Raw genomic sequence first — 27,418 nt, forward strand, 5'->3', positions numbered from 1 at the left:
ATGCAGGAGCGCGATGCTGCAGGACGGGCCCGGGAAGAGGACAGTGCCGTCCTGATCGACGTGGCCCCGGGGCAGAGACGGGGGACTCTTACGGGAGCACAGCCAACGCCTCAGAGGCAACTCCTCACCGTCCTCCCCTCCCCGGGTCCGGGCTCAGTCTGCTCTCGATTTAGGAGGTGGACGCAGGGACCCGGGAGACAACAGCCCCAAGCCCTTGATGGGTTGGATGCACGCCAACTGTGTCTTCCCTCCTGCGTCCCCCAGCGACCCCCCAAACCCTCCCCTGCCCCAGCGAAGGGAAGAGGGAGGTGCCCTTAACCCTTGAGGAATGAGCAGAAACCCCTCAGGACAGGCTGGGCGGGGCCGGGGGGGGCCCCCAGCAAAGGGGGAAGGAAGGGGACACAGAGCAACGCACCAGGGTGACGCAATTGCCTAAAAACGGAACCGTAAGCACGGCAGAGGTGGCCAGTGCTGGGTCTGGGTAGAGATCGTGGGTGCTTGTTGGGTTGTGTCTGCTTCATTCTGCATTTGCCAATTTATCAGAACACAGAAGTGACAGGGAGGGAACGCCCTCACCCCCAGAGGGCAGAGATGGGCTTTAGGATTAGGGTCAGGGTCCGAGCGTGGGTGCGCTTCAGATGGCTAGGTGAGGGTGAGGCTCAGTGCTCTGTGTGCGCGAGGTTATTCGTAGGGTAGGACTTAGGTTAAGGTTAGGGTTAGAGTTAGGACCACAATTAGTGACGGGGTTCGGGTTAGGTCACCCTGGGCCCAGGTGAGTACAGACGCTTTTGATAAAGTGTGCTGGGGTGAGAACACCCGGCCCCACCTTGTCTCAGGGTCCAGCCGACCCCCGGGGCCCAGGTCAGCCACTCTGTGAGGCCCCAAGGATCCTGAGGGCCTCAGCCCGGCCTCAGGCTCACTCATGTTCAACCTTTGTCCCCGGGTCAAACCTGGAGAAGAACACACCTCCTGGGGCCTGCAGGAGACTCCCTCCGGGCAGCCTGTTGTGGGCCCCCTTTGTCCAAGTCCATCTCTAGGGTTCCCACCCCTGTCCCTGGGGGGCCACAGACACCCCAAGTGAGGCTGTTGGGGAAGATTCCGGGTCCCAGACCCGGGAGTCCCCGCCAGGGAGGTTCCTCTTCCCTGGTCCTCCGGGGCCTCAAACCTCCAGCTGCTGCCCTCCACCCCCGCCCCCGCGGCCTGAGAGTGGACACAGGTGCCTCCCTTCCTGCTGCCCCAAAACACAGCCTCGGGGGAAACACTCACCTGGAACATCTAGAAACGCAGAAGGATTCCACCCTCTGGGCGCCGTGACCACCTCTGGCCTATCCGAAGGGCACTTAGGGGCCGTCCAGCTCTTCTCCAGCCTCTGGAGGCCAGCACGGTGGGCGCCCCGGGTCCTGCCCATGCTGCCCACAGCCCAGGTGCTCAGTGGCCCGTGGAAGCCCCCGGAGAGGCTGGAGAGGCCCGGGGCTGGCCTCACCCCCGGATGCACCTGTGCCGTGAGCCCTTCTGGCCACGTGGTCAGAAGCTGCCACCCCTCCCCCTTCCTTCCAGCCAGCTGGACGCCAGGCAGCCACCAGCAGGGTGGGAAGCCCCACCAAGCCCTGGATCGGTGAGCCCCTCCCAGCATCTGCCAGCCGTGCCTATGTTGGTACTGGGGCTGGGGACACAGATGGGGTGCCCAGGGGTGGCAGCGGGAGGACGGGGCCCGGGTCACCGTCCCCAGGAGCCAGGCCTCCCCTCGCTCGCCCAGCACCATCTCTGGAGCCAGCTCTGGTGCCAGCCGCTGTGCCGGAGGGTGGGGTGAACAGCACACAGCAGGAAAGGGGGTCCCTACTGATGGGGGGAGCTGGAGAGGGCTTGAGGGCAGAGGGGGCGACCGCCTCCCTCCTGCTTTGGCCTCGGGACAAACTCCAAGTCACCTCAGACCCTGCTCTCCTGTGCCCCACGCTTTCTCTACCTTCAAAGTGGATCGGATCCACTTCTCCTCACTCCCCGCCCCGCGGCTCCTGTCTGCCCTGAGCCACCGTAATCTCCCCTGAGTTCTGCACCAGTGCCCACCTGGGCTCCCAGTGCCCACCTGCCAACCCTGTTCTCCACGCAGCACCGGAAAGACCCGTGCTAAAAGTAGATGCCCTAACCTCGCACCCGTTAGGATGGTTAAACGACAACAACAAAGCAGAAAACAAGTGCTGGGGAGGCCGTGGAGAAACTGGAACCCTCGTGCCCTGCTGCCGGGAAGGTGAAATGGCGCGGCTGCGGTGGAGAACGGTATGGCGGTTCCTCAAAAAATTAAACACAGAATTACCGTATGATCCGGCAATCCCACTTCTAAGTTTATACCCGAAAGTAGTGATGACAAACATTTGTGTTGTTTCCATGTTGGGGGTTATTGTGATTCATGGAGCAATGAGATCACGTACAAGATTTTGTGTTAATGTAAGTGTTCATTGGGGGTGCGGGGGCGTATACCACTGAGTGGAATTTCCAGGTCATATGGTAACTCGATGTTTAACATTCTGAGGAACCGTCAAACTGTTTTCCAAAGTGACTGCGCCATTTTACAAACCACTAAGCAATGAATGAGGTTCCAATTTCTCCACATTCCATCCAACACTTCTTATTGTCTGTCTTGGTATTACAGTTGTCCTAGTGGCTGTTGGGCGGTATGTCACTGTGGTTTTGATTTGTATTCCCCTAATGACTGATGGTACTGAGCATGTTTTCATAGGGTTATTGCCAATCTGTATGTCTTCTCTAGAGAAATGTCTATTCAAACTCTTTGCCCATTTAAAAATTGGGTTGTGGGACTTCCCTGGTGGCGCAGTGGTTAAGAATCCACCTGCCAAGGCAGGGGACACGGGTTCGAGCCCTAGTCCAGGAAGATCCCACATGCCGTGGAGCAACTAAGCCCGTGCGCCACAACTACTGAGCCTGCACACGAGAGCCCTCGAGCCACAGCTACTGAGCCCACGTGCTGCAACTACTGAAGCCCGTGCACCTAGAGCCCATGCTTCGCAGCAAGAAAAGCCACCACAATGAGAAGCCCGCGCACCGCAATGAAGAGTAGCCCCCGTGCACCACAACTAGAGAAAGCCCACATGCAGCAACGAGGACCCAACGCAGCCAAAAATAAATAAATAAATAAATTTATTTTTTTTTAAAATTAGGTTGTTTGTCTTTTTATCATTGAATTGTAAAAGTTCTTTTATGTTCTGGATACAAGTCCCTTAATAGATATATGATTTGCATACATATTTTTTCTCCCAGTCTATGGGTTGCCTTTTTCACTTTCTTGATGATGTGCTTTGAAGCAGATAGGTCTTTAATTTTGATGAAGACCATCTTACCAATCTTCTCTTTTATTGCCTTGCTTTTGGTGTCGTATCTAAGAAATCATTGCCTAAACCAGGTCATTAAGACTTACAACTATGTTTTTTCCTAAAAAGTTTTATCATTTTAGTCCTTATACTTAGGTCTGGGGAATTCCCTGGCGGTCTAGCAGTTAGGACTCTGCGCTCTCACTTCCGAGGGCCTGGGTTCAATCCCTGTTCGGGGAACTGAGATCCCACAAGCTGCGTGGTGTGGCCAAAAAAAAAAAACTGAGAACAAAACAAAAAAAACCTTAGGTCTGTGATATTTAACTTATCTTTTTTTTTTTTTAACACATACACACACTTACGTAGATGTTTTAAAAGTAGATAGATTTCTGCTGTTGTTTTTTGTTCTTCACAAAATTTTAGAAAGCTCTTCACATCAGTACATACAAACACATCCCATTCTTTTCTTTTTTTTTTTAATTGGGGTATAGATATTTTATTAATTTACCATCTTAACTCCACTTTGAGTTAATTTTTGTATATGGTGTGAAGTAAGGGTCCAAATTCATTCTTTTGCTTGTGAAAATTCACTTGTCCCAGCATCATTTGTTGAAATCACTATTCTTTTCCCATTGAATTGTTGGCCTCTTTGTTTTAAAAAATGACAATAAAATATATGGGTTTATTTTCGAAATCTCAAATATATTCCGTTGATCTATATGTCTGTCCTTATGCTGGTGCTACTCTGTCTTGATTATCCTATCTTTGTAGTGAGTTTTGAAATCAAAAATTGTGAGTCCTAAAATTTTGTTCTCCTTTTTCTACATTGTTTTGGCTATTCTGGGTCTCACGTGTTTCCATATGAATTTTAAACTTGTCAATTTCTGCAAAAAAAAAAAAAAAGTCAGCTAAGATTTTGATAGGGACTGTGCTGAATCTGTAGATCAGTCTGGGGAGTATTGCTGTCTTCACAATGTTAAGTCCTCTCATTCATGCACATGGGATATTTTTGCGTTTATCTAGTTAGTGCTTCTTCAACTTATTTCAACAATATTTGGTACTTTTCAGTGTATACATCTTACACTTTTTTTGTTGTTAAATTTGTTCAGGTTATTTTGGGGGGAGCTGTTATAAATGGAATTGTTTTTCTTTGTTTTATTTTCAGCTTGCTTATTGCTAGTGTATAGAAATACAGTTGTTTTGTATGTTAATTTTGTATCCTGCAAACTTGCCAAACCTGTTATTAGTTCTAATAGCGTTTGTAGTGAGTTCTTTTGGATTTTCTATACACAAGATCATGCCATCTGTAAATAGAGAGAGTTTTACTTTTACATTTACCTGTTTATTTATCCTCTTGGTCTGTTCATTCGTTCTTGCACTTGCACCTGAGTATTCCCTTCAGCCTGAAGAATTCCCTTTAGTATTTCCTGTAGAGCATGTGTCTGGGACTAAATCTCTCAGATTTTGATTGTCTGAGAATATCTTCACTTAACCTTCATTTCTGAAGAACATTTCCACTGGATAAAGAATTTTAGTTTGCAGTATTTTCCCCTACCCTTTAAAGATACCATTCCATTGTTTTTTGGCCTCCGTTGTTTCAGTTGAGAAATCATGTGCCTGTTTTATTATTTTTCCCCTGAAAATAATATGGTTTTTTTTCTTGCTGCTTTTAAGATTTCTCTTTATCTTTAATACAGCAAAGGTATGCTGTACAATGATTTCCTAGTTTTTTAATCCTGTTTGGAGCTCACTGAGCTTTTTGAATCTTTGAACTGATTTATTTCATCAGATTTGGAAATTCTTGAACATTCTTGTTCAAAGATTGCTTCTTTCCTACTCTCTCCTGGTTCTCAGATTACAGTCTGTTGGGCCTTTGACCATGACCCTATCCTGTTTGTACCCTGTTCTGTTCGTGCCATTCTTTTTGCTCTGAACTCCATTTTTTCTACTGGTCTGTCCTTAAGTTCAGCAATCCTGTCTTCTGTTGAGTCTAGTCTACTATTAAACACGTCCAATGAGTTCTTAATTTCATATGCTGTGTTTTGCTATTTTATTTTATTTTATTTTTTATTTTTGGCTGCACCACACGGCATGCGGGATCTTATTAGTTCCCCAACCAAGGATCGAACTAGCACCCCCTGCAGTGGAAGCATGGAGTCTTAACCACCGGACCACCGGGGAAGTCTCTGCTTTGCTATTTCAGAATGTTCATTTGATTCCTTTTCATAGATTCTAATTCTCTCTCAAAATATTCCAGTTGTTAATCGGACAATTGTGTCCATTCTTTACCCTTTTTTTCTCTTTTAACTTAATAACTGTCATTATTTTACGCCTTTTCCGCTAGCTCCACCGTATGGTTCACCTCTGGGTCTCTGTTGACTCTGTCACCTTCCTGTACAGTGTTGAGCTTTGTTCTGGCAGGTGGTCCAATGACTGGCAGGTCACCTTGATGGGCCTGAGCTTGGTTTCAGGTGTCAGCTCCGGCCCGCTTCAGTTCTGCACTCATCCCGAAGGTGCAGTCCTCACCCCTGTGGTATCGCCCAGGAGGCTCAGCTGGAAAGCCAGAGTGGCCGACAGTCTCCCTCCTCCCTGTGTGGCTGGAGCTCCAGCTCTGTGCTTCCTGAGTCTCTGTTAGCCAGCAGCCAGCAGCTCCAAGGACCCCCGGATCTCCTCACAGACCTGTGTCTCCATCCTCTCCACGCAACTCCCCTCAAGCCCAAGGCCCCTTAGCAGCCCCTGATTCTGACCCCCGCCCCTCACCCGGCAATGCCTCTGCTCCCTCTGGGCTCTGTGGCCCTGCCCTGCAGGGTGGAAAACGCCATTAGGGAGAGAGATGAAGCGAATGCTTCCCTTCTCTCGAGGGCCTTAGCCCGGCATCCACTGCTTCCTATGCTTTGTCCAGCTTTTACAGTCTCTACGGCAGGGAGCTAAGGCCGATGTGACCCACTCTCAGCGTCCTTCAAGACCCACATAGACTCCTGAGGAGTTTGGGGCTCACTCTGCAGGGATGGGGGCCACAGGGGAGCCAGAGGGCAGACCCCAGCCCCTCTCCAGGGCTCAGTTTCCCCCGTGGTCCAATGCAGGGCTGTCCCGGAAGCTCTCCTGAGCCCTCTCACCCCCACGAGGACCAGGGAGGGCCTGGGAGGGAGACACAGAGGAGCAGCCGGTGCCTAGCTCCTACTGCCCACCGGGAGCCTGGGCGTCCCGTACCTGTGGACCAGGTACGTAGGGTGGCTGGGGAGCCCCAGGCTCAGCATGCGTTCAGTGACCTTGCCCCACAAGATCTGAGGGCATGCTGTCCCGAGGCTTGGAACAAATCAAGCCCCAAGGTCCTGCTGGTGGCCTCACCCTTCAGCGAGCACCCCATGGGACCATTAACCACAGGCCAGTATAATATCCGCCCATCGCAGGAGGCCAAAGCCCTCAGGCCACCTGAAAGCCCGGAAGCCACCTTCCATTCATCTGTCCCACCTCCAACGTTAAAGCTTTTGTCTAGGGGTGACATTTGTAATCATAACTGTGTTTTACAGAATTGAACAGCTGAAGACGTCCTTTCACATGCAGTAGGTCGGTTATAACAGTTGGTATCACTTAGATCCCCTCGGTCTCCCGCACCCTCCACCCTCCTTTCCTACCGGCTTCCCCTCTTCCCCAGAAACAGCCTCTGCCATCAGAGTAACCAATCCCGAATTTTATGTTAATCACATTCTTGTGGGTTTTTTTTTTTTTATCACTTTTGCCCCCATTTCACGTCACCAAACAATACAGCTTGGTTTTGTCTGTTTGAACTTGATGGAAGGACTCAGTGTCACTCCTGACCTAGTGTTCACGAGGCTCGCCTGCATCGCTGGTACAGCTGCCACTTGGCCACTGTCCTTGCTGTGGAGAAGCCACTGTCTTCCTCTCTGTCCTTGTGTGCACAGACACTTGACTTCTTCCCAGTTTGGGGCGATTATGAAGATCGGCTGCTGTACGTGCTCTCGTGTGCACCTGTGCCGTGCCCTCGCGGGGCTGTCTCCTAAGGGTAGGGTCCCTGGCGCGGTGCAGGGCCACACGAGTCCCCAGGCACGTTGCACTGCCGACAGCGGGAACTGCCCTCAACACCTGGTGTTGTCAATTCTTACAACCTGGTGGGTGTACAGTGGTGTCTCGCTGCAGTTTTAATTCACATTTTCCCTGATTCCTAAAGAGATGGAGCATTTTTTGCATGTTTATGGGCTCTCTGTGCTTCCAGTACTGCGAACGGTCTTTTCGTGTCTTTTGCACCTTTTGCTATCAGGCCATCCACCAATAGCAATGCTGGGCGCATTTTCTCATCGGTGCTGGTGCTTGTATCCTGGACGCTTCCTCCTTGTTGCTTCCATGCGTGGCAAACCCCTTCCGCTGTCGGCCTGGCTGTCCCAGCATCACGGTGTCCTGGTTGGTTTCGACCACGCGGCTTTCCCTCTACCTCGTGTTCTGTTTCCTGTCCTTCAGGCATGAAGGGACCCCCTGCTGCCCTCCCCGGCCCACAGCCGGCTGCACTCCCTTCCAGAGCTGCCTTAAGAGTTGGCAGACATACACACCGTGGGATTGGGGCCAAGACCCCTCCCCTTCCGGGTTTGGATCCACTTGACAGCCTGGTGCAGGGAGGGGCTGCAAAGCTGCCCTGTACGATGGAAACAGTGTGGCTCACAGGTGTGGTCACATGACTTTGCCAAACCTTCCTCCAGAACTGGGCTGCGTCCTCCTTGGGCGTGGGGACCACGCTGCCCAAAGCCACACGCTGCCCAAAGCGCCCTCAGCCTTCAGTCCGGATGGTGGCCCTCAGCTCTCAGCCCACGTCACAGCCAGCTGGGGAGGCCCATGCCTGCCCCCTGGGCTTCTGGCCTTTCGGGGATCCCGATGGCTGTGATATGGTAGCGAGGGCTGAGAGCCACTGAAGAGGGCAGTTCGGGAAAGCAGGTGCACTCAGCAGAGACGCCAGGCCCTGGGACAGAGACGCTGGGCCCTGGAACTGAAAGTCCCCAGCTCCGGCTCCAGGAGAGCCTGGCACGCGCCTGCACACAGACACACGGCCAGGCCCACCCATGTGTACACACCCCAGGTGTGCACACCTCTGTTGTACGTGCATAACATACACAGATGCCCAGTGGCTTGTCGAAGGCCCAGACGGGCGTTCGTTGTCTGAAGAGTTTCTTGCCCATGGAGGTCAGGACAGCCAGGTGGCGGCCTCGCGGTGACAGTCTGGCGCTGCTTGGCTGGCTTCCAAACAGGAGCGGCCCCTCTGCCGGCTTCCACAGGTCCACAGAGGCAGGTCCACAGAGGCAGGTCCACAGAGGTAAGCTGCCTTCTATCAAATAGGTTTAAAGCGGCGCTGGTGAGCTGTTACCATGGCTACAGAAATGCATCTTTTCCTAAGAGTGTGAATGCACACGCACACAGACACGGCACACACACGTGCACCCACAAAACACGCACGCACACGTGTGCACACACGCGCATAAAGATGACCGCACATGCCACAGGCACACACGTGTACACGCATGCTGCACCCCAGGCTCTCACAGAGCCCCCCGTCCCGGCAGCGAGACGTCCAGGACGAGGACAGCGTGGTGCGCTACCTCCTCTTCAGCGCCCCTTGGGCTGTGCTCCGCTATTACGCGGAGGACCTGGGTCTGAAGCTGCCCCTGCAGGTACCCAGGGCGCGCGGGGGGCAGAGAGGGCCTGGAGGCGCCCCACAGCCAGGATCGCTCGTGATGGCACCCCAGTTCCCGGGGGCAGCCAGCAGTGCTGACAGCCCTGGGGGATCCCCACTCCGTGTCCCGGAGGGTCCCTGCCACCCCGCCCCCACCAATTCCACGGTGCTCCTAGAAGCCTTGTGGCCAAGTCGGGTGAGGGGTGGTGCCCCCACGGTGGGCTCAGGGGAGGGGCGGGCAGCGCGTGCGGCAGCCAAGGCTCTGAGCGGGCCATCTGGGCCCCCCTCCAGGCTGGACCTCCACCAGGCCTCCTGCTGAGGGCCAGCCCTGCAGGCAGGGGCACAGGGTGCAGGGGCAGCGGCTCCCAGTTGACCTCCGGTTGACAGGCCTGGGGGCTGCTCTACTGCCCAGTCTGTGGGCTGCCTGGGACCGTCATGGTGTGCGGGTGGAAAAAGAGACGTGCCACCACCCTCTTGCCCTCCTTGCTGTGAGAGGCTCTGGGCCTCAAATTGACCAGCAGAGCAGCCCTGGAGCCTGAGGCCCGGAAAGGGGAAGGGGCTCGCCTGGTCTTTCCGCAGGGCCCACAGCAGAGCCGGGGGAGGGCGGGAGCCTGGGTGCCTGGTTTGCAAACCCACACGCCCACACCCCACCGCCTGGTGTCCGCGTCCCCTCAGGACGGGGAGGGGCAACTGACAATTCCTTCCAGGAGTTGCCCGACCAGGCCTCCAACTGGGCAGCCAGCCTGCTGGAGTGGCTGTGGGGTCCCCAACATCCTGCTGGAGGACGTGCCCGACATGCCCCCCAAGTCTTACTCTTGCCAGTTCAAAGTGAGCAATCTGTCCAGGTAAGATGGCCCCACCACTCTGCCAGACAGCCTCACACAGGGCCCTGGGATGGATGAAAGAATCAACGAATGAGTGAACCAAAACCTGCTGCTCTTCCCCTAAACTCTCTGCTTCCCAGAGGTTTTCACCCAGGGCCTGGGAGTCTCAGGTGGGTGAGCTTTCGTGCATGTCTGCATTATCTACACGTCGTCTGTATCAGTCAGGTAGGCAGGTTGTGCTGCGGAACAAGCATCCCCCAAACCTCAGTGGCTGGACGTGAAGGTCCACTTCCTGCTCAGCTCCATGTCCGTGGTGGGTGGGCAGGGTGTCCTGGGGCCCAGGCGGGTTCAGGCTCCATCTCACACAGAAAATGCAAGCGGTCAGTCCACACTGGCTCCTGGATCCCTTCTTCCATTCACATTTTACTGCCCAAAGCAGGTCACACAGCCACACACCCAGCAGGCAGTTTAGGGCAGTGTCCAGGCCTGGGGGGACCCGTGTGGGTGGCCAGCACCAGAAAACCCCATGCTGACGACACCTCCTTACCGGGCTGGTGGGGGGATTCAGCCTCACCCACACGTGTCCCCACACAGGGAATCCCCAACGTTCTGGTGTCCCAGGGAGGGCCCTCTGGTCAACCACCTGTCCACACAGGCTACCACCAGACACCACCCAGAGGCCTTTGGTCCCGAGTTTGGAGCTTCAGGGGATGCAGATGTCCGTGGTCTCCTCTGCCCAAGTGCAGTCCACTCTCCCCCACCCTGGGGGGATTTCTGTGATGTCCTGCCGTACCCTCAGGAAAGGAAAAGGCCCAAACGGGAGCTGCCCATGCTGCCTGGTGGCGGTGGTCACTCTCTGAGGCCTGGTTGAGGCGCAGGCACCTGAGTTCTGACTCTGCGCCCACAGGTTCCTCGGGAGTGAGAACCAGGCCACCTTCTTCCCCATCACCTACAGGCACCAGATTGTGAGTGGGGTCCTGACCCAGCTCTGAGAGGCCTGTGGCCCCAGACCTCCCGGCCCCCAGCAGGCAGCAGAGGTCTCTGCGGACACAGGAAGGCTCGCCTTTGTCCTGACCAGAGGGATGAGGTCCCGGGGGGGTGAGGGGCTGGATGCTTGGAGGCTGCCCCCACCTCACTGCACAAGGGGAGCACAGCTGGGGCCCTGCTCCATGCCATTCAGGGCCCCCCAGGGCCCCGAATGGGTACCACCTTCAAGGATCTGTGGGACTTGCCAAGACCACGGGGACTGGGCAGGTGTGAGTCCAGTTGGTCAGTGAGGACGGGAACCACGGGCAGAGCCGACCAGAGGCTGAGCGTCCCTGAGACGCATGGGCAGCGCCTGGCCTATGGTGAGGGAGGGGCTGGGACAGACCTGCCCGGGAGAACCGGCTGCTGACAACCGAAGGGCACAGGCCACGTGGGCTGCCCAGCAGGGGCTGGGCCGCGCCCGACACAGGCCTCCAGGTGGAAGCTGACTCCTGCCCAGAGCGAGGGCCCAGGGCGGGCTGCGCTTAGCCAGGGCGTGGGTTCACATCCAGACTCGACTCCCATGAGCCGAGCGTCCCAGCCAAGGTCTCCCATCTACCAAGCGTGAGAACGATCGCCACCCTTGGGGGCTGTGTGAGCCGGTGACACGAGGAAGAGCTGGGTGTACCCTCGCCATCGTCGCCAGGAGGCCTCGGGAGGCTGTCTGTGGGCTCAGCCCCAAGACGGGAGGGCCCGGGTGTCCCTGCCCTGCCATCACATGACAGGTGACCAGTGCCATCCCTGCCACCCCCAGCTGTTCGAGATCCTGGCCAAGACCCCTACGGCCACGAGAGGAAACGCCTGTTTGGGACCGACCAGCTGCTGGGGGAGGGGGTCTTCAGCGCAGCCTTCCCCCTGCACGACGTGAGTCCGGGGGCTGGAGGGGCGGGGCGGGTTGGTCAGGCTGCCGCCGGGGGGGGGGGAGTTTCTGGATGACGAGGACCCCAGGTCCCGCCCAGGGATGCGGGGCAGCAGCACACCCGTGGTGTGGCCAGGGCCCCGCTGCGGCCTGTCGTCTCCCCGAGCAGCTTCTCTCTCGGGGGGATGGGGAGGTCACCGAGTTCCTCACAAGACCGGGGTGGGGGATGTGCTCACCACGCCAGCTGCCACCGTACCGGACTCGGTCAGCCTTACCGTCACCCTTGACAAAATGCCCACTGCATGGGTCAGGAGGCTGTTTACTCCCCATGAGGCCCCCAGAGCCGCACGAAGGGGCAGCGGGGCCTCAGGGCCCCAGGTCAGTCCCGCACCCACTGCTGTGTGACTGGGGCACAGTCGGTCCCGGGAAGCCACCGCGGGGGTGAATGTGGATGTGCACGGGAAGTGCCTGGGCACTCAGGCCTGCTCCATCACGCTCGGGGGGCCTCGCTCTCCCTGCTGGCCAGGGCTGCACGGCACGGGGTCGGCAGAACCCTCACCCAGAGACGCGGAGCCCGCTCTGGACCACGGTCACTGGCTCCTCCCAGGGCCACCCCTCCAGGCCCTTCCTCTGCCCTGGACTCGGACCCCAGGCCGAGGGGCTCAGCACAGATGTCCCCTCCTCAGAGAGGCCTTCCTGGACCCCCAGCCCCCAAAGTGATTCTTTTGCCCTCGAGCAGCAACCCTGCATCCTGGGGTTGGTCTGCCGTGTGCCCATGCTGGGCCAGGGGCCACCTGTGGGCCTCGCCCTGCCCTGAGGCCCCCCACACCTAGACTAGTGCCGGGTTGGGGGAGGGTGCCCAGACCAGCCTGGATCCTCCCCGCCCGACCGCTTCTCATCCCCAGGGCCCCTTGACGACACCCTCAGAGGGCCCACGGGCCCTGGGCCTCACCCAGCGGCAGGTCCGGCTCCAGCCCTGGGCCCGCTGGCGCCAGTGGCACAAGTACCAGCCTCTGGACCACGTGCGCAGGTACTTCGGGGAGAAGGTGGCCTTCTACTTCGCCCGGCTCAGTGAATCTCGTGCCCACCGCCCTCGGGGCCTCCTGGGACCCCAGCTTGGTCTTCAGGGTAACAGTTTGCTAATGGGTGCCCCCAAGAGGGGCGCTGGGCCGGGGGCTCAGCCACCAGCCATGCTGACCCTTCCTAGGCCAGCGCTCCCTGGCTGAGCCCCGCCCCTGCCCCACCACCTGGCCCCATAAGGTAACCCAGCACTGGGACTGTTCTGGGACCCCCCATGCGCTGGTGAGGGACCGGGAACCCCCTTCTGCAAGCCAGGGCCCCCTTTCGACTCCAGCCCCCAATGTCCCTGGCCCACCAGACACGTCCCGGGAAGCCCTGGGCCACCCCAGGAACTCCCGACCTGGCGGAGGTCGCCCCTGCCCGGGGTCCAGGGAGAGCCGCCCTCTCACCTCCTCCAGGCAGGCTGGCACCCTGGGGATAGCTGTCTGTCCCGGGCGGCCCCAGGTCTTGCTCTCCTCATGGGCTCATGCCCCCCACCCCCGCCCAGCACAGTCTCGCCCCGCCCACCCCCTGTCCTGCGCTCCAACCTTGTGAAGTACTTTCTCGCCCCAAAGACAGCGATGTGTCTGCCCTCAATCACGCATGCACACGTCTGTCAAGATGGCGAGCAGTGCTGGGGTGCTGAGCAGGGCGGCGGTTCCTGCCCTTGTGGAGTGTACCGGCCTCGGGTGACACAAGGAGAGGCCACCCATAGCCACTGGGGACCCGGATGGGGTGGGGGTGTGGCTGTGGCCAGGGCGTTGGCGCCCAAGGCACAGCCCACGTGTGAAGGACCCGCAGCTGCATCTCGGGGCCAAGGAGGGCCGGGGCCCCAGGAGGGCAAGGCCAGACCGCAGGGCCATGGGGGGCACGACAGGTGGGGTCCTCGTCTCGGTCCTGGACAGACTTGCATTTTACAGAGGTCACTCTGGCCCACGCAGGGCAGACAGGACACCAGGCTGGGGTGGATCTGGGCTTGACCCGTGAGAGGCAGACAGGGTGCACACTTGAGGGCTTGGGGGTGACTGAGGGGCCTGGCCACGGTGGGGTGGGGTGCAGAGCCGGAGGCATCCACAATGACCCCCAGTCACCCAGGACTGGAGTCCGGTGGGTGATGTGCCTCTCAAGGAGGGGACACCCATCCTGGGCATGTTGGCTGGAGGTGAATGGGGCTCAGGAAAGGGGTGTCCGGGAGGCGGGAAGCACAGTGGGCTGGAGCCCTGGGGGGTCAGGTGCCGAGGTCAACATGGGGGTGGTCCAGAGTCCCGGGTGGGGCGAGGAGGGCGGAGCTGTGCCCAGAGCTGCCAGGGGGTTCCTCCCTGAGGACCGGTCCCCTCACAGCTTCCTAGAAGGCCCCCACCCCCACTGGCTGCATGTGGTCCCCAGAGGACATGCGGCTGTGTAGACCCCCACCTGGGGCTCAGCCCTGCGCTGGGTACCCAGGCCACCCACAGCCAACTGCCAGGGTTTCCCCGCCCGGGCCCTGACAGCTGACCCCGGCGTCCCCCTGCAGGGCTCTACACAGGCTGGCTTGTGCCAGCGGCGGGGGCGGGCACACTGGTGTCCCTGGTGGGCTGTCTCATGGTGTCCTCAGACGCACCCAGGTAGTGTCCTCTCCCCTCAGCTCCCAGGCCTGCCCCTTGCCTCCTGAGGTGGGTGTGTGGTCAGAGGGACCCCCAGGTGCCAGGCCCTGTGCAGAGCTGGGGGTAGAGGTGAGCACTGAGCACACCCCTGCCTTAAGGATGTCATGGAGGCCCTGCCCGCGAGCGCGGCTGGAAGGCTGGCAGATGTCACGGGAGGGCCCTACCCGCGAGCGTGGCTGGAAGGCTGGCAGATGTCACGGAGGGCCCTGCCCGCGAGCATGGCTGGAAGGCTGGCAGGTGGGCAGGGTGCTCCCAGGTGGACACACGTGGGCAGGTGTGCTCCCAGGTGGACACAGGTGGGCAGGGTGATCCCAGGTTAATTTTATTGGCACTCGTCCTTGTTTCTTACAATAGTGTAAGCTTTTCTTACAATAAATAAATAACTGGACTTGGGTTTTATCCTATTATGGAGCTGAAATTTCAAAACGTTATCTCCAAAATTATCATTGCATACATTTTTTAAAAGAAATGCTGGGCCTGGCAAAGACAGTGTGGGGAAGGAGAGGGCAAGAGGGTGGGGCTGGGGGAGGGCCGCCTCCCCAGCCCCCACAGCTGCCCTCCCCGCCCGGAAGGCAGGAGCTGTGCGGCAGTGGGGACAGCTTCGAGCCCTGGACTGCCCCTTCTGGCTGCTCTCTGGCGCCTGTGCCCTGGTCCAGGTACGAGGGGCAGGTGAGGCGAGGAAGGCAGTCCCCTGGGTTCTGGCCCCGCCCCGCCCGTAAGCCCAGCTCGGTCACCACCTAAGGCAGAGCCCTCTGTGAGTTACGTAACCCGGCGGCAAGGTCCCCACTGGGCTGGAACTGCGACTGGTGCCCCCCTCGCAGCACTCAGCAGAGAGCCTGCACCAGCAGACGTCCATCTGGAGCCTTTACTGTTATTGCTGTTATTATGTACGGCTGGCCAAGAAGGTCAACTGGAGGACCCCCGAGCAGATAAACCCTGAAGTTCTCAGGCACAGCCGGACTGAGCAGAATTCAAGAGGCCGGGGCGAGGGGCTCCTTGGGGTCCTCAAGCCCTCTGGGTCCCGTCAGCCCGCACACTTCCAGGGTGTGTCAGCTTTTCCGTGGGAACAGCGGCTTCACCGGCATCCCATACTCCCTGGGCCTCGAGCCCTGGTGCCCAGGAAGGACCCACAGACAGAGACACCTTTGACACACTGCTGGGAATCCATCTGTACCAGTTTCCTAGGGCTGCTGTGACAAATTACCACAAACGGGGGGTTTAAAACAACAAATTGATTTTCTCACAGTTTTGAAGGCCAGAGTCCAGTATGGAAGGGTTAGCAGGGCTGGTTCCCTCTGGAGAACTGGCTCTGGGCCTCTGTCCTGGTTTCTGGTGGCTGCCAGGAATCCCACTGTTCACTGGCTGAGGCTGCATCTCTCCCATCTCTGCCTCCGTCTTCACATGGCCTCTCCCTCTGTGTGTCTCTGTGTCTGTCTCCCCTTCTCTTATAGGGATTTGTCATTGTTTTTAGGCCCTCCCCCTAATCCAGGGTGCTCTCATATGGAGACCCTTACCCTGATTACACATGCAAAGCCCTTTTTTCCAAGTAAGGCTATATTCTGAGGTTCCAGGTGGACATATCTTATGGGGGCCACAGTTCAATTCACTACAGTCCACCCTCTGGCCCCCAAAATTTTATGTCCATCCCATGTGCAAAATACATTCACCCCCAACCCAGTGTCCCTGGAGTCTCACCCACTGCAGCATCAACTCTAAGTCCAAAATCTCATCTAAATATCAACAATGCAAAAAGTCCCCAATCTCATCTAAATTATCTAACCTGGGTACGGTGAGACTCCGGGCGTGGGCCCTCCTGGGGCAACCTTCCTCCCTCCCTGTGCACTAGGAGACGAGTCACTGCCTCTAGAATACACTGATGGGCACACATAGGACAGGCGTGGCCTTTCCTAAAGGGAGGGAGAGAAGGGAGTGAAGGACCACCAGTCCCAAGCACGCGTGAACCGCACGCCCCCGCCGCAGGCTGGCCGTTTCTTCGACCACGGCGGCACCGTCTTCTTCAGCTTGTTCATGGCGCTGTGGGCCATGCCGCTCTGGGAGTTCTGGGAGCGGAAGAGCTCCACGCTGGCCTGCCGCTGGGGCTGCTCCGACTACGAGGACATCGAGGTGGGTCGTCCCCGGACAGAGGCCGCTCCCTGAGCGCGCACCCCCGCTAAGCACCGGCTCCCCTCCAGGAGCGGCCGAGGCCCCAGTCTGCCGCCTCTGCTCCCACAACAGCTGTGAATCCCATCGCCGGTGAGGGTGAGCCCTACTTCCCCAAGAGAAGCCGCCTGCACCGGGTACTGGCCGGCTCCGCGGTGGTCATGACGATGGTGAGGGGTCCCCGCTGCCGTCCGCCCCCCATCATGCCTCTGCCCTCCTGAGCCTCATGGGGCAGCTGCGTCCCCCTTCCTGCCTTGGGGCTGGGGCCTGATGCTTCCTCTGGGACCCACAAGACCCTTGATGTCCTCAGAAAGGCCCCCGTGTACCTGGGTTCCAGGGAGGGGCCAAGCTAGGGGATCTGGGACGTAAGAGGTGTGTGTCGGGCAGGGGGCTCTGGGAAGGTTTCCCGCATGGCTGTGGGCCCAGGGCATCTTTCAAGCATGGCGGCGGGGCGGGGGGGGGAATCCCAGCACAGGGGTCCACCTCACCCTGTCTTGTCTTCCAGTCAGAGGGGCTTTCTAACTGACCCCCTTAGATGTCAAGGAATTCCCAAGTACGAGGGGAGTAGGAGGAATGGGTCTTGAGCACCTGGGGCTGACAACAATGCACAGAGGCCCCTCTGACAGCCGGAGGTCACCCACCCTCTAATTCTCAATGACTGCCCTCCCCCACCTCTCCCTGCCTGCCACCCCCCCACTGCCCAGCAACCCCACCAAGAAGAGGCAGGGAGCACAGCCTGGTCTAGGAGTGGGAGCAGCGACGGAGCTGCCGTGGGGGGTGTGGCTTGAGGGCGCTGGGGTGCCAGGGCTGCAGCAGCGGGGCTCAAGCACCTGGCTGCCCCACGGGCGGCCGTGGTGGTCATGTGCCTGGTGTCCATCGTCCTGCACCGGGCCATCATGGCCGTCACCGTGTCCAGGCCAGACAACACCCCCCTCGCAGCCTGGGTGAGCTTCCACTGCTCCTGCTGGGCAGGTGGTGGGCTCTGATGACCCCTCCGTCACCCTGCCATCTCCTATCAGGCGTCATGCGTCGCCAGCCTCATGCGGTCCACGGTTAACCTTGTCTTCATTCTCAACCTCTCCAAGGTCTACGTGGCCCTGGCCCGCGTCCTGACGAAATGGGGTGAGTGCCGAGGCCGGCGGGGTGCTGACCAGGGACCCAGCCCTGCTGGACCGAATCAGAACATGACTTTTGTCATATCTGAATGAGGCACGGGTGGGACGTGCCGCATCCTCCCCCCAAGGTCCCTTAAATGGCAGTGAGCAGGGCCTCGGTGGGGGGAGAGGGGGGCACCCCAGGCCTCGCCCCGCATCGGCAGGAATCCTTGCCCGTCTCTGCCTGCCTCTCCCCCCTTTCTCTGACCCCCTTCCATTTCCTAAGGACAAATCCATCCGTTCCACAAATTGCACAAGTTGCAGTCCTGGTCTAGGAGAGGGACAGAGGTCAGCGCACAGCGAGGGAGGCCGGTGCGGGCCCAGAGTGCCGCGGAGAGAATGGGGGGTGGGCAGGCGGCCCGGGGAGAGGCTCCAGGTGAGGGTCCAGGGACAGGGCCCTGGGGGAGCCACCGGTAACGTTCCTGCAACGGTGGGGCTGTGTGTCCCGCTCCGGCCCCACCTCCACCTCAGCACCTGCTTGCTGGGCACCCTCTCCGCCCAGCCCCCAGACCGGTGCCCCAGTCCGCTTTCCTGAGCCGCATCATGTTACTTTTTACTGTCACTTGCCCCAGCTCTTCCTTTACCAACCTAACGCTTTTAGATGGTTTTACAGTTAGAAACGCCACACTTGGCCCCCTTCTTGAATGAATTTCTTTAAAAGACCCGGGCGACGCGGCCCTTTCCTCACTTCCTGCGCCGGTGAGGTGCTGACGACAGGCGCTCGCTGTGCCGCAGAGACGCACCGGACGCAGACCAAGTTCGAGGACGCCTTCACCCTCAAGCTGTTCATCTTCCAGTTCGTCAACTTCTACTCCTCGCCCACCTACATCGCCTTCTTCAAGGGCAGGTCAGCGCGCGGCACCCGCCGCCCCCTGCCCGGCCGCGCCCCGGCCACGCCCACACCGACCACGCCCAGCTGGCCCCGCCCCCATCCGGCCACACCCCCATCGCTCTCGGCCCCGCCCCGCCACCCGCGGCCCGGCCGCGCCACACACGTCGGTCCCGCCCTCGCCCCGCCCACTGTGGGCTCCAGACACGCGGGGAAGGCGGGGGCGGCGCAGGGGTCCGGCTCGCGGTGCCCCTCGTGCTTCCGCCAGGTGGGCTGCAGGCGGCCGCGGGAGCAGAGGGCATGGTTCTCCCCCAGGTTCGTGGGCCACCCGGGCAACTGCCACACCTCGCCTGGGGTCCGCAGCGAGGAGGTGAGCGCGCGAGGACCCCGCCTTGTGCGCTCCCTTCGCCTTCCGTCAGCCGCTCTTCTGCCCCCGCCCCGCCAACCCCTGCGCACCGCTCTGCCCCTCCCCAGACCCCACTCGGGACAGCCGTCCACGGAACACTCACAATCCGCGTGTCCCCGATGGCACCCGATTCACACCTGAGCCGAGCTCCAGTCACAGGGATGGACCGTGAGCCGCTTTCGCGGCCACGAGCTCGGCTGGCACATGGGGGGTGCAGAGGCTGGCGACCCTCACGGGGCTTCTCCCCAAGGCGCCCCCTCGCCCCACCCCCCAAGCACAAGCAGGCTCACCTGCACAGCCCAGCAGCTTTGAGAGCCAGGGTGAACCTGTTTTTCCAGAAAGTGGAAGCTGGTTTGTGCAGGATGAAGAATCACTGTAGGGTGGGTTCCCCCAGAGCAGACCCCCAGGCAAAGACCCGGACTCAAGTAATGGGTGTGGGTGTCACCCTGGGAAGCATGCAAGGGGCAGGGGCTGTGCAGAAGGAGGTGCACCCACGAGTACTTGAGGGGGGGGTCACCACTGTAGGCTTGTGAGCTCAACCGTGCCCCACGCCCTCTGAGACATTGTAGAAAATCCCTCAAAATGTGCATGTGGTTCCTTACTGGCTGAGGGCCAAGCACACCACGAAGCAGCATGAGTGGGTGTCTTGAACAGTCCACAGGTGGCCTCTAGGCTGGGCCAAGGGGACCCGGCTGGGAGTCCAACAGCTCCTGTGGAGCACCTCACCTGAAAGACCCTCTTCTCCCTGATGCAGGAGGGAGAACAGCAACTTCCCATGGGTCTGGGCTGTGACCCAACCCGACAGCTGCCTGCAAAGTGGCTGCCCCCCAAGGGACACTCTCCATTTTCGCATGAGAGGGGAGGGGCTTTCCAGGGACAGGGCAGATGGGACCACAACTCAGGGCATGACTGCACATGATGCACAGCAGTCAGGCAGCTTTGTTATCACTTATCAGTGGGAAAAGTTCCCAACTCAAAATGGTTTCAACAAAACATGGAGTTTCATTGGCTCCTCTGTTGAAAATACAGGACTCTATGAACTCAGGTATGGCTGGATCCAGGTGTTTAAACAATGTTGCACTGCTTTCCCAAGCATCGGCTGGTTCCTTAAGCAGGCTCTCCTCACCTGGTAGGGAAGACATTCTGCAGTGTGGGCTGACATCCCAAGAGCACAGGACGACACCCTCTAGCTTAGTAGCCAGTGCAAGGCATGCTGTCCCACAAGCTCCCCATAAAAGCCCCAGGCCCACCTCTCACTGGCTTGACCAGGTCACTGATTGGTGAGGCCTGCCTGCATCCTGGGTCCTCCCTGGAGCCACAGGCTAGGGTCAACCCCATGTGACCCCATGTGGGTTCCCAGAAGAGCCCAGGGTTGCCGTACAGCCGTGCTTCTGGTGTTCCCGTGACAGTCCGCCCGCGGGACCTGGGGAAGACTGCGGGGGCTTGAATGAGGTCAGGAAGGGGGAGGGAGGGAAGGAGGGTCTCTGCAGTCCTCAAGGTGCCCCTGGCATGTCTGAAAGGGGGATGAGGGCATGGCAGGGGCCACCTTCAAGGCACAGAGAAGGATAGGCAGCCGTGAGGCTGGTCCCTCCCACAAGCTAACCTGGAGCCCTGATGTTGTAGTGTGCGGCCGGAGGCTGCCTCACTGAGTTGGCACAGGAGCTCCTGGTCATCATGGTGGGCAAGCAGATCATCTACAACGTGCAGGAGATTCTTGTCCCGTGAGTCACCCACCCCAACCCGTCCCTGGGAAGCATCCAGGGACCGTGGGACCCGGAAGTGTCTGGGGCCGCAGCCCCCAGTCCAGCCCCAGCTGGGAGAAGAGGTTGGCGGGAAGGCAGGTCCGGCCCCTCCTGGACCCCAGTGACTCCGGTGCTGTGGGGGAGGGTCGGCCCCAGCCACCTGCCCCACAGGCTCTCTGACGCCTCCACCCGTGTAGGCAGGTGCTTATTGAGTTCTCTTGCCCAGGGGCCAGCTTTGGAGGGGAGGAAGCCTGGGTTCCTGTGCCCTGCCCCATCCATGCCGGTCCATCCTGTCTGCAGCCCACTGTGGCTGGGCCGGGGCGTTCTTAACGGGGACACTGGGGTCCCAGCTCCCCAGTGCCACCCACTGGCACCACTGGGGCCCCAATCAAGGCAACTGGGGCCCCTCCCATGCCAGAGCCCTTGCAATGGCCTGTCCAGGCATGGCCTCTTATCCAGCCCGAGGCTGGACCCAACCTGGACGCCCTCCAGCATCCCCACACACCCGATCTCCCTGTGATGGCCGCTCCCTGGCAACACTCCCGGGCTCCCGAAACCGTGGCTGTCAGACCTTGGCCAAGCCACGTGCCCTCTGTGGGCGTGGCCCTGACTCAGGGCAGGTGGTGCCACGAAGCTGAATTCAAGATTACAACAGGCAGGTGTAGCTGGGCTAGTGAGCGACACACATGCACACACGTGCACCCCACTGTCCTCATCTGCTCCCTCCCAGCCCTGACACAGCTCCCTGCGCCTCCTTACCGTTCCGGGAGGAATCAATCCCCCCACATCTCCTCTGAGTGACGCTGACTTGCCTGAGGGCTCTGCAGGGGAGCTTGGCACGCCCTCGCCCCCACCCCTGCTGCCGTAGGTGCAAAAGGCCTCACCCTCGCACTGCCCACCCTGTGGCCCCAGACCCTCCTCCTCCTGCTGACCTTTGCTTGCAGAGCGACCAGGACCCGGCTTGGGAGGACAGGACCATCGTCCTGGGGGTTTCTGTCTCCAGGGAGCTAGGGGGCTGGTGGCAGAGGTCCCGGCTCCGCTCCAAGGAGAGGAAGGCAGGGCTGGCCAGGTGCCCTGGGAGGCAGGCAGACTTCGAGCTTCTGCCCTTCCAGGGCCTCTTTGACGGGCACCTTGAGATGGGTAGGAGCCATGGCGGTGGCCGCGGCCACCGTGCGCGGGGAGGGGCAGCCGTACTACTGAGGGGGGCTTCCAGTCTCAGCATTCCTGTCTACATCTGCCTTGAAACATGATGTAAGGGTCCCTGATGGAGCCAGGCCTGCAAAGATCAGGAATTGTGGCGGCCAGAGTGGGGAGCGCCCAGGAAAGCCTGGCTGAGGGCAGCAATGGCAGCACCCTGGGCGCTGGGGTTTGGAAGAGGACCTGGGGCAGTTGATGGGGCTCTCTTGGAGTGGCCTTAATCTCCCCCCGCCCTGGAAAGCCTGGGCCAGAGCCCCCTGTAGGAAATGAGGAGAGAAGTGGGGTACTCAGGAGAGCCAGCCCTGGGGGTGAGGGCAAAGGCCCCCTGAGAGGTAAGTTTACACCTCTGGGGAGTTGATTTTGTCCAGACATTTTCTCAATGCCCGCACTCTTCGCTGGACCCTCCAGTGCCCTTGCCAGGTGGAGGCCTAGGCCTGGGGCTCATTCCCCGCATGGGGTGACTGCAGTTTTTGAGGCCAGAGTCCGCATCTAATGCGGGCACCGGTCCCTGCAGCCAGGCCCTTCTCTTTGATAATAGGGGAGAGAATCATGGCACAATCTGAAGTGCTGCATCTGAGCCAACACATTGCTGTGAGCTCCCCGGCAGCCACAGCAAAAGGGGTGACAGTAGTGGCATAGTTCTGTGGAGAAAAGGGAGAAGGCTCACGAGGGAGAGACACGGTTTTTCATGACAACGTGAGCCGGGTTGACCTGTGTCTCTACTCCACTGGACAAAAGGCAATGGGACCCCATGCTCTCCTTAGGAATTTTACCTAAGGGCCAGGAACCCCTTTCAAGGAGCCCCTTCCTAGAATCAGCCCTAAAATCAGAAGCAGGTTCTACTGCCACGCCTGCCACGAGTCCACAGGGTGACAAGCAGTGGGGAGGACTGTTAGAGTCCCTGACCTCAGGGAGCATGGGGTGGCCCAGGACCAGCCAGAGACGCATCCAACTCGGGGAGAGCAGTCCCGGGAGGCTTCCTGAGGGAAGGAGCCCTGCTGCCGAGCCTGCGGGATGAGTAACAGGCAGGAGGAGCAGGAATGGCCAGAGGCCAGGGCTGCTGTGCACAGGCAGGGGCTTCCCCTGAAGGGCGCAGGTGAAGGGTTTACGGTGGGCGGTGTCGGCCATTGGTCGCAGGCGCGCGTGGCCCTTCCCACCAGCTGCAACCGGGCGGGCAGGGGTCAGGGTTGGCGGGCCGTGGCTACCGGAGGGCCTGGCGGCGACCACCGACCCCCGCAGTGCTGCACTCCGGCTTCATCACCGTCTTCGTGGCCGCCTGCCTCCTCGCGCCGCTCTTCGCCCTGCTCAACGACCGGGTGGAGATCCGCCTGGACGCGCTCAAGTTCGGCCGCGAGCGCCGGCGACCCGTGGCCGAGTGCGCGCAGGACATCGGCATCTGGTTCCACATCCTGGCGGCCATCACCCGCCTGGCGGTCATCGGCAACGTGAGCGCGCGGGGCCGGCCCGGGGTCGGGGAGTGTCCGCGGGGGAGAGCGGTGCCGGGCGGGGCGGGGAGAGCGGTGCCGGGCGGGGCGGGGCGGGGAGAGCGGGGCCGGGCGGGGCGGGGCGGGGAGAGCGGGGCCGGGCGGGGCGGGGCGGGGAGAGCGGGGCTACGCTGGGCGGGGCGGGGAGAGCGGGGCCGGGCGGGGCGGGGCGGGGAGAGCGGGGCCGGGCGGGGCCGGGCGGGGCGCGCGGCGTCGCCGGCCGCCCAGGCCCTCCTGCTGGCCTTCTCGTCCGACTTGCCGCCGCGCACCTACCACCAGTGGAGCCGCGCCCGCAACCTGCGCGGCTCCGTCAACTTCACGCTGGCGCGCGCCCCGCCCGCTTTTGCCGCCCCGCCCCACCGCACGTGCAGGTGAGGCGGTGCCGGGGGCGGGGCTCCTACCGGGAGGGGCGGGGCGGGGAGGGCCTCGCGCCCCTCGCTTCCCGCCTCCGGGGCCTCGCCAGCCGGGTTGCTGCCTTGCGGGAGAGGTCGTGATCACCAACCCCATTCCTTTCATGGGTACAAGCTTCTTTACTTTTTCTAGTTCTTCTTGAGTCAATTTTGGTATTTAGTATTTGTTTTTACGGAAAACTGTTTCAGTTAAGCTTTAGAATGTAACGACATGAACTTATATTCTCTTAAGACCTCGTTTTGTAGTTATGGCCCCATTTTCTTTCCAGATATAGTACGTGTATTTCCTCTTGAAAATCAATTTTCTGGAGTTGAAACCTTAACTCATTTCAGACTTCTTGGGTTTTAATAAACAAATTATGTGTCTATAAATTTATTTGAACATACTTTTAATAAATTTATTGATTTTTGGCTGCTTTGGGTCTTTGTTGCTGTGCGTGGGCTTTCTCTAGTTGTGGCGAGCGGGGGCTACTCTTCGTTGCAGCGCGCGGGCTTCTCATTGCGGTGGCTTCTCTTGTTGTGGAGCACAGGCTCTAGGCGTGCGGGCTTCAGTAGTTGTGGCTCGCGGGCTCCAGAGTGCAGGCTCAGGAGTTGTGGCGCCCAGGCTTAGTTGCTCCACGGCACGTGGGATCTTCCCGGACCAGGGCTCGAACCCGTGTCCCCTGCATTGGCAGGCGGATTCTTAACCACTGCACCACCAGGGAAGCCCCTGAACATACTTTTTAAAAGCTTCATTCCACTAGTGTTGATAATACTTCTATCCTTCACTTCTAAATATTTCATCACTTCAATTGTGATTTACCTATTTATCCATGAATCACTTAGGAAAGTAATTTCCCAAACACACAGAGTTTTGTTTTTGCTACTTTTTTTTTTTTTTAAATAAGAGCTTTTTTTTTTTTTTTTTAAATTTTTATTTATTTATTTATTTATGGCTGTGTTGGGTCTTCGTTTCTGTGTGAGGGCTTTCTCTAGTTGCGGCAAGTGGGGGCCACTCTTCATCGCGGTGCGCGGGCCTCTCACTATCGTGGCCTCTCCCGTTGCGGAGCACAGGCTCCAGACGCGCAGGCTCAGCAATTGTGGCTCACGGGCTTAGTCGCTCCGTGGCATGTGGGATCCTCCCAGACCAGGGCTCGAACCCGTGTCCCCTGCATTGGCAGGCAGATTCTCAACCACTGCGCCACCAGGGAAGCCCTGTTTTTGCTACTTTTAAAAAATCATTTGTAGTTTAACTGCATGGAGGTCAGAGAGCCTGAAGAGTTGATATGATGTAAACCTCACACTTGTTGAGTCTTCCTTTAGGATCTGCTGGTCACAATGGATTTTTGCATACGTTTCAAGTGAACCTAAACAGAATCTTTATTAATTTTGGAGCAAGGTTCTATACATACCCATTAGGTCAGGCTTCTAAACTTTATTGTTCAGACTTTAATTTTACTACTGGAAGAAGACAAAACACTTTTAGTCATTTGTTAATCACAACTCTGGTGTATTTCATTAACTTCTGTGGCTACAGTGTTTTCTTATGCATTGTCTTTCCTCTGAGTTCATTTTTCTTCTCCCTGAAGTTTATCCTTTAATAGGCACTTTTAGGAACGGTGTGGCTGGTAAACTCTTAAGTATGTTCACTTTGTCCTTCAAATGGCAGGTATAAAATTCTAGGTTAAGGGTTATTTTCCCTCAGCTCTTTCTAAATATTTCTCTTTCGTGCACTGGCTTTTCTTGTTAGAAGCATTCGTTGCATTTAAGATTTTTTTCTCATTTTCCTTGATTTGTGTCACTAACAGGTACTTGTCATGGTAGGGTTTATTTATGTTTCTCACTGAGACTCAGCAGGTGCCACTGGTCTAGAGTGATGCCTTTCTTTAGTTCTGGAACAACTGCATTCTATGCCTTCAGGCAGTGCTTCTCCGGCTCCCTTACCTTCTCTGCTGTTGGAGCATCTCCATTCCCCCATGTGTCTTGAGCACTCTCTCCTGTTTATCTGTCTTTCTGGGCCTCAGCACTGCATAACTGTCTCCCAGCTCCCACGGTGTGTCCCTTCTGTCCTGTCTCGTTTAGCCACTTAAAGTATAGCCCATTCTTTGGGGAATTTTTATTTTCAAGATTTTTGGCTTTTTTCTTTTCCTACAAAGTTGGCCCTGGTAATGCTTTCTTACCACAACACAGAAATACGGGAGGATGTGAAAGGACGGCAAGATGACCATTCAATCTGAACTAGCCAGCAAAGCCCAGCGTCATGCTCAGGATAGTAGAGGAGCTGGCCGGGCAGGCAGTGCCGGCAGGGTGGACAGCTGGTCTCACATAATGGCATGTTCTCCCGGTGTAGGTAGGTTGACATCACCTGTAGAAGCACAGACGTACTGGGTTGTCACATCTGCGGGATGAGGAGGCATTTGCCACCGTGGGGCTCAGTTCAGTCTGGTAGGGGAATGGGCCAAGGCAGCCCCTCCACCCCTTTGAAACCCCAAGAGTTACAGCAAAAGGTACTGTCCGAGCAGCCTGCGTGGGGACATTCCCTGCTTCCAGCACCCTCGGTGGTAAGCCCAGCCGGTGGGGAGGAGGAGGAGAAGCTGAGAAGTGCGTCTGGCACCCTCAGCCCAGCTCCCCACTGAGCCCCGTGTCTCCTGCAGGTATCGGGCTTTCAGGGGGGATGATGGACGTCATGCCCGGACCCACTGGAATCTTCTGGCCATCCGCCTGGCCTTCATCATCGTGTGTGAGGTACCAGCATGGTGGGCCCCACTCCCCACCCCCAGTACTTTGCCTAATCCCAGGACAAGGTGCGCAGGGGTTGGCGTGACCAAGGGCGCTCACTGCTGTGTCACCTTGGTCAGGTCACAGTCCTCTGCCTGGCCCCCGTCTCCAGCCGTGTGGACATCAGAATGCCCTGGGCCCTGCGGAGTGTCCCGTGGAAGCTGGGGGTGGTCTCTGTCGCTGTGGCCTCTGCCTCTTCCAGGAGTTTCCCTTTCTGCACTGATGCTTTTGCTGTCCAGCTCAACCCACACCTGGGGAGCAGGTGCCCACATACGGCCCCACGAAGGCCACTCTGGGCACTTGTTTTGCCAAGGGGTGAGGGCGCCCTGCCCCCTGCTCCCAGCACATGGCGTTCTCCGTCGGCCGAGTCCTTGACCTCTTGGTGCCTGACATCCCCGGATCTGTGGAGATCAAGGTGAAGCGGGAGTGCTACCTGGCCAAGCAGGCGCTGGCCGAGAACGAGGTGAGCGCCCCGCCACCCGTGCTCTGCTGCTGTCCCGCGCCTCCTCTGCCCTTTCCTGAAAACAGGTTCTTTTTGGAACAAACGGGGCGGAAGAGGACCAGCCCTTGGGCTCAGAGATGAATCTGGGCCCACAAGCCTAGGCTGCCAGGAGCCAGAGGCACAGGGGTCGCCCTGAGAGCAGCCCCACCTGGAGGGCGGGCGGGAGATGCGGAGCTGTCAAAGGCTCACCACCCTCAGAGGCCACAGCCCGTCTCCTGGCCCCTCAGGCCTCCCAGGCCTGCTGTGGCGCCCACGGCCGGCCAACTGCAGCGTGGTACCTGGAGCGCTGGGCACGCCGTGCCCGGGGGGCCCCGGGGGTATCAGGCAGCTCATGCCCAGCCCCACGGACCAGTGCTGTCTCCTCAC

General features: G+C 58.8%; 1 protein-coding gene across 1 annotated transcript; it reads left to right on the forward strand.

Moving 5' to 3' along the window:
- Positions 1 to 27,418, forward strand: ANO7 (anoctamin 7). The gene is given in 28 exon segments (XM_036857691.1): positions 1 to 67; positions 70 to 116; positions 1,558 to 1,615; positions 2,108 to 2,274; positions 8,036 to 8,221; positions 8,891 to 8,998; positions 9,708 to 9,758; positions 9,760 to 9,845; positions 10,732 to 10,789; positions 11,605 to 11,623; positions 11,626 to 11,714; positions 12,615 to 12,780; positions 14,282 to 14,372; positions 14,984 to 15,015; positions 15,018 to 15,067; positions 16,392 to 16,535; positions 16,604 to 16,743; positions 17,419 to 17,515; positions 17,591 to 17,693; positions 18,461 to 18,572; positions 18,870 to 18,924; positions 20,584 to 20,681; positions 21,706 to 21,842; positions 23,139 to 23,344; positions 23,612 to 23,754; positions 26,427 to 26,517; positions 26,894 to 27,013; positions 27,079 to 27,418. Coding segments are annotated over 28 exon segments (2,796 nt in total). The 3' UTR covers positions 27,154 to 27,418.

This window comes from Balaenoptera musculus, chromosome 7 (genome assembly GCF_009873245.2).
Source record: "Balaenoptera musculus isolate JJ_BM4_2016_0621 chromosome 7, mBalMus1.pri.v3, whole genome shotgun sequence".
NCBI lineage: Eukaryota > Metazoa > Chordata > Mammalia > Artiodactyla > Balaenopteridae > Balaenoptera > Balaenoptera musculus.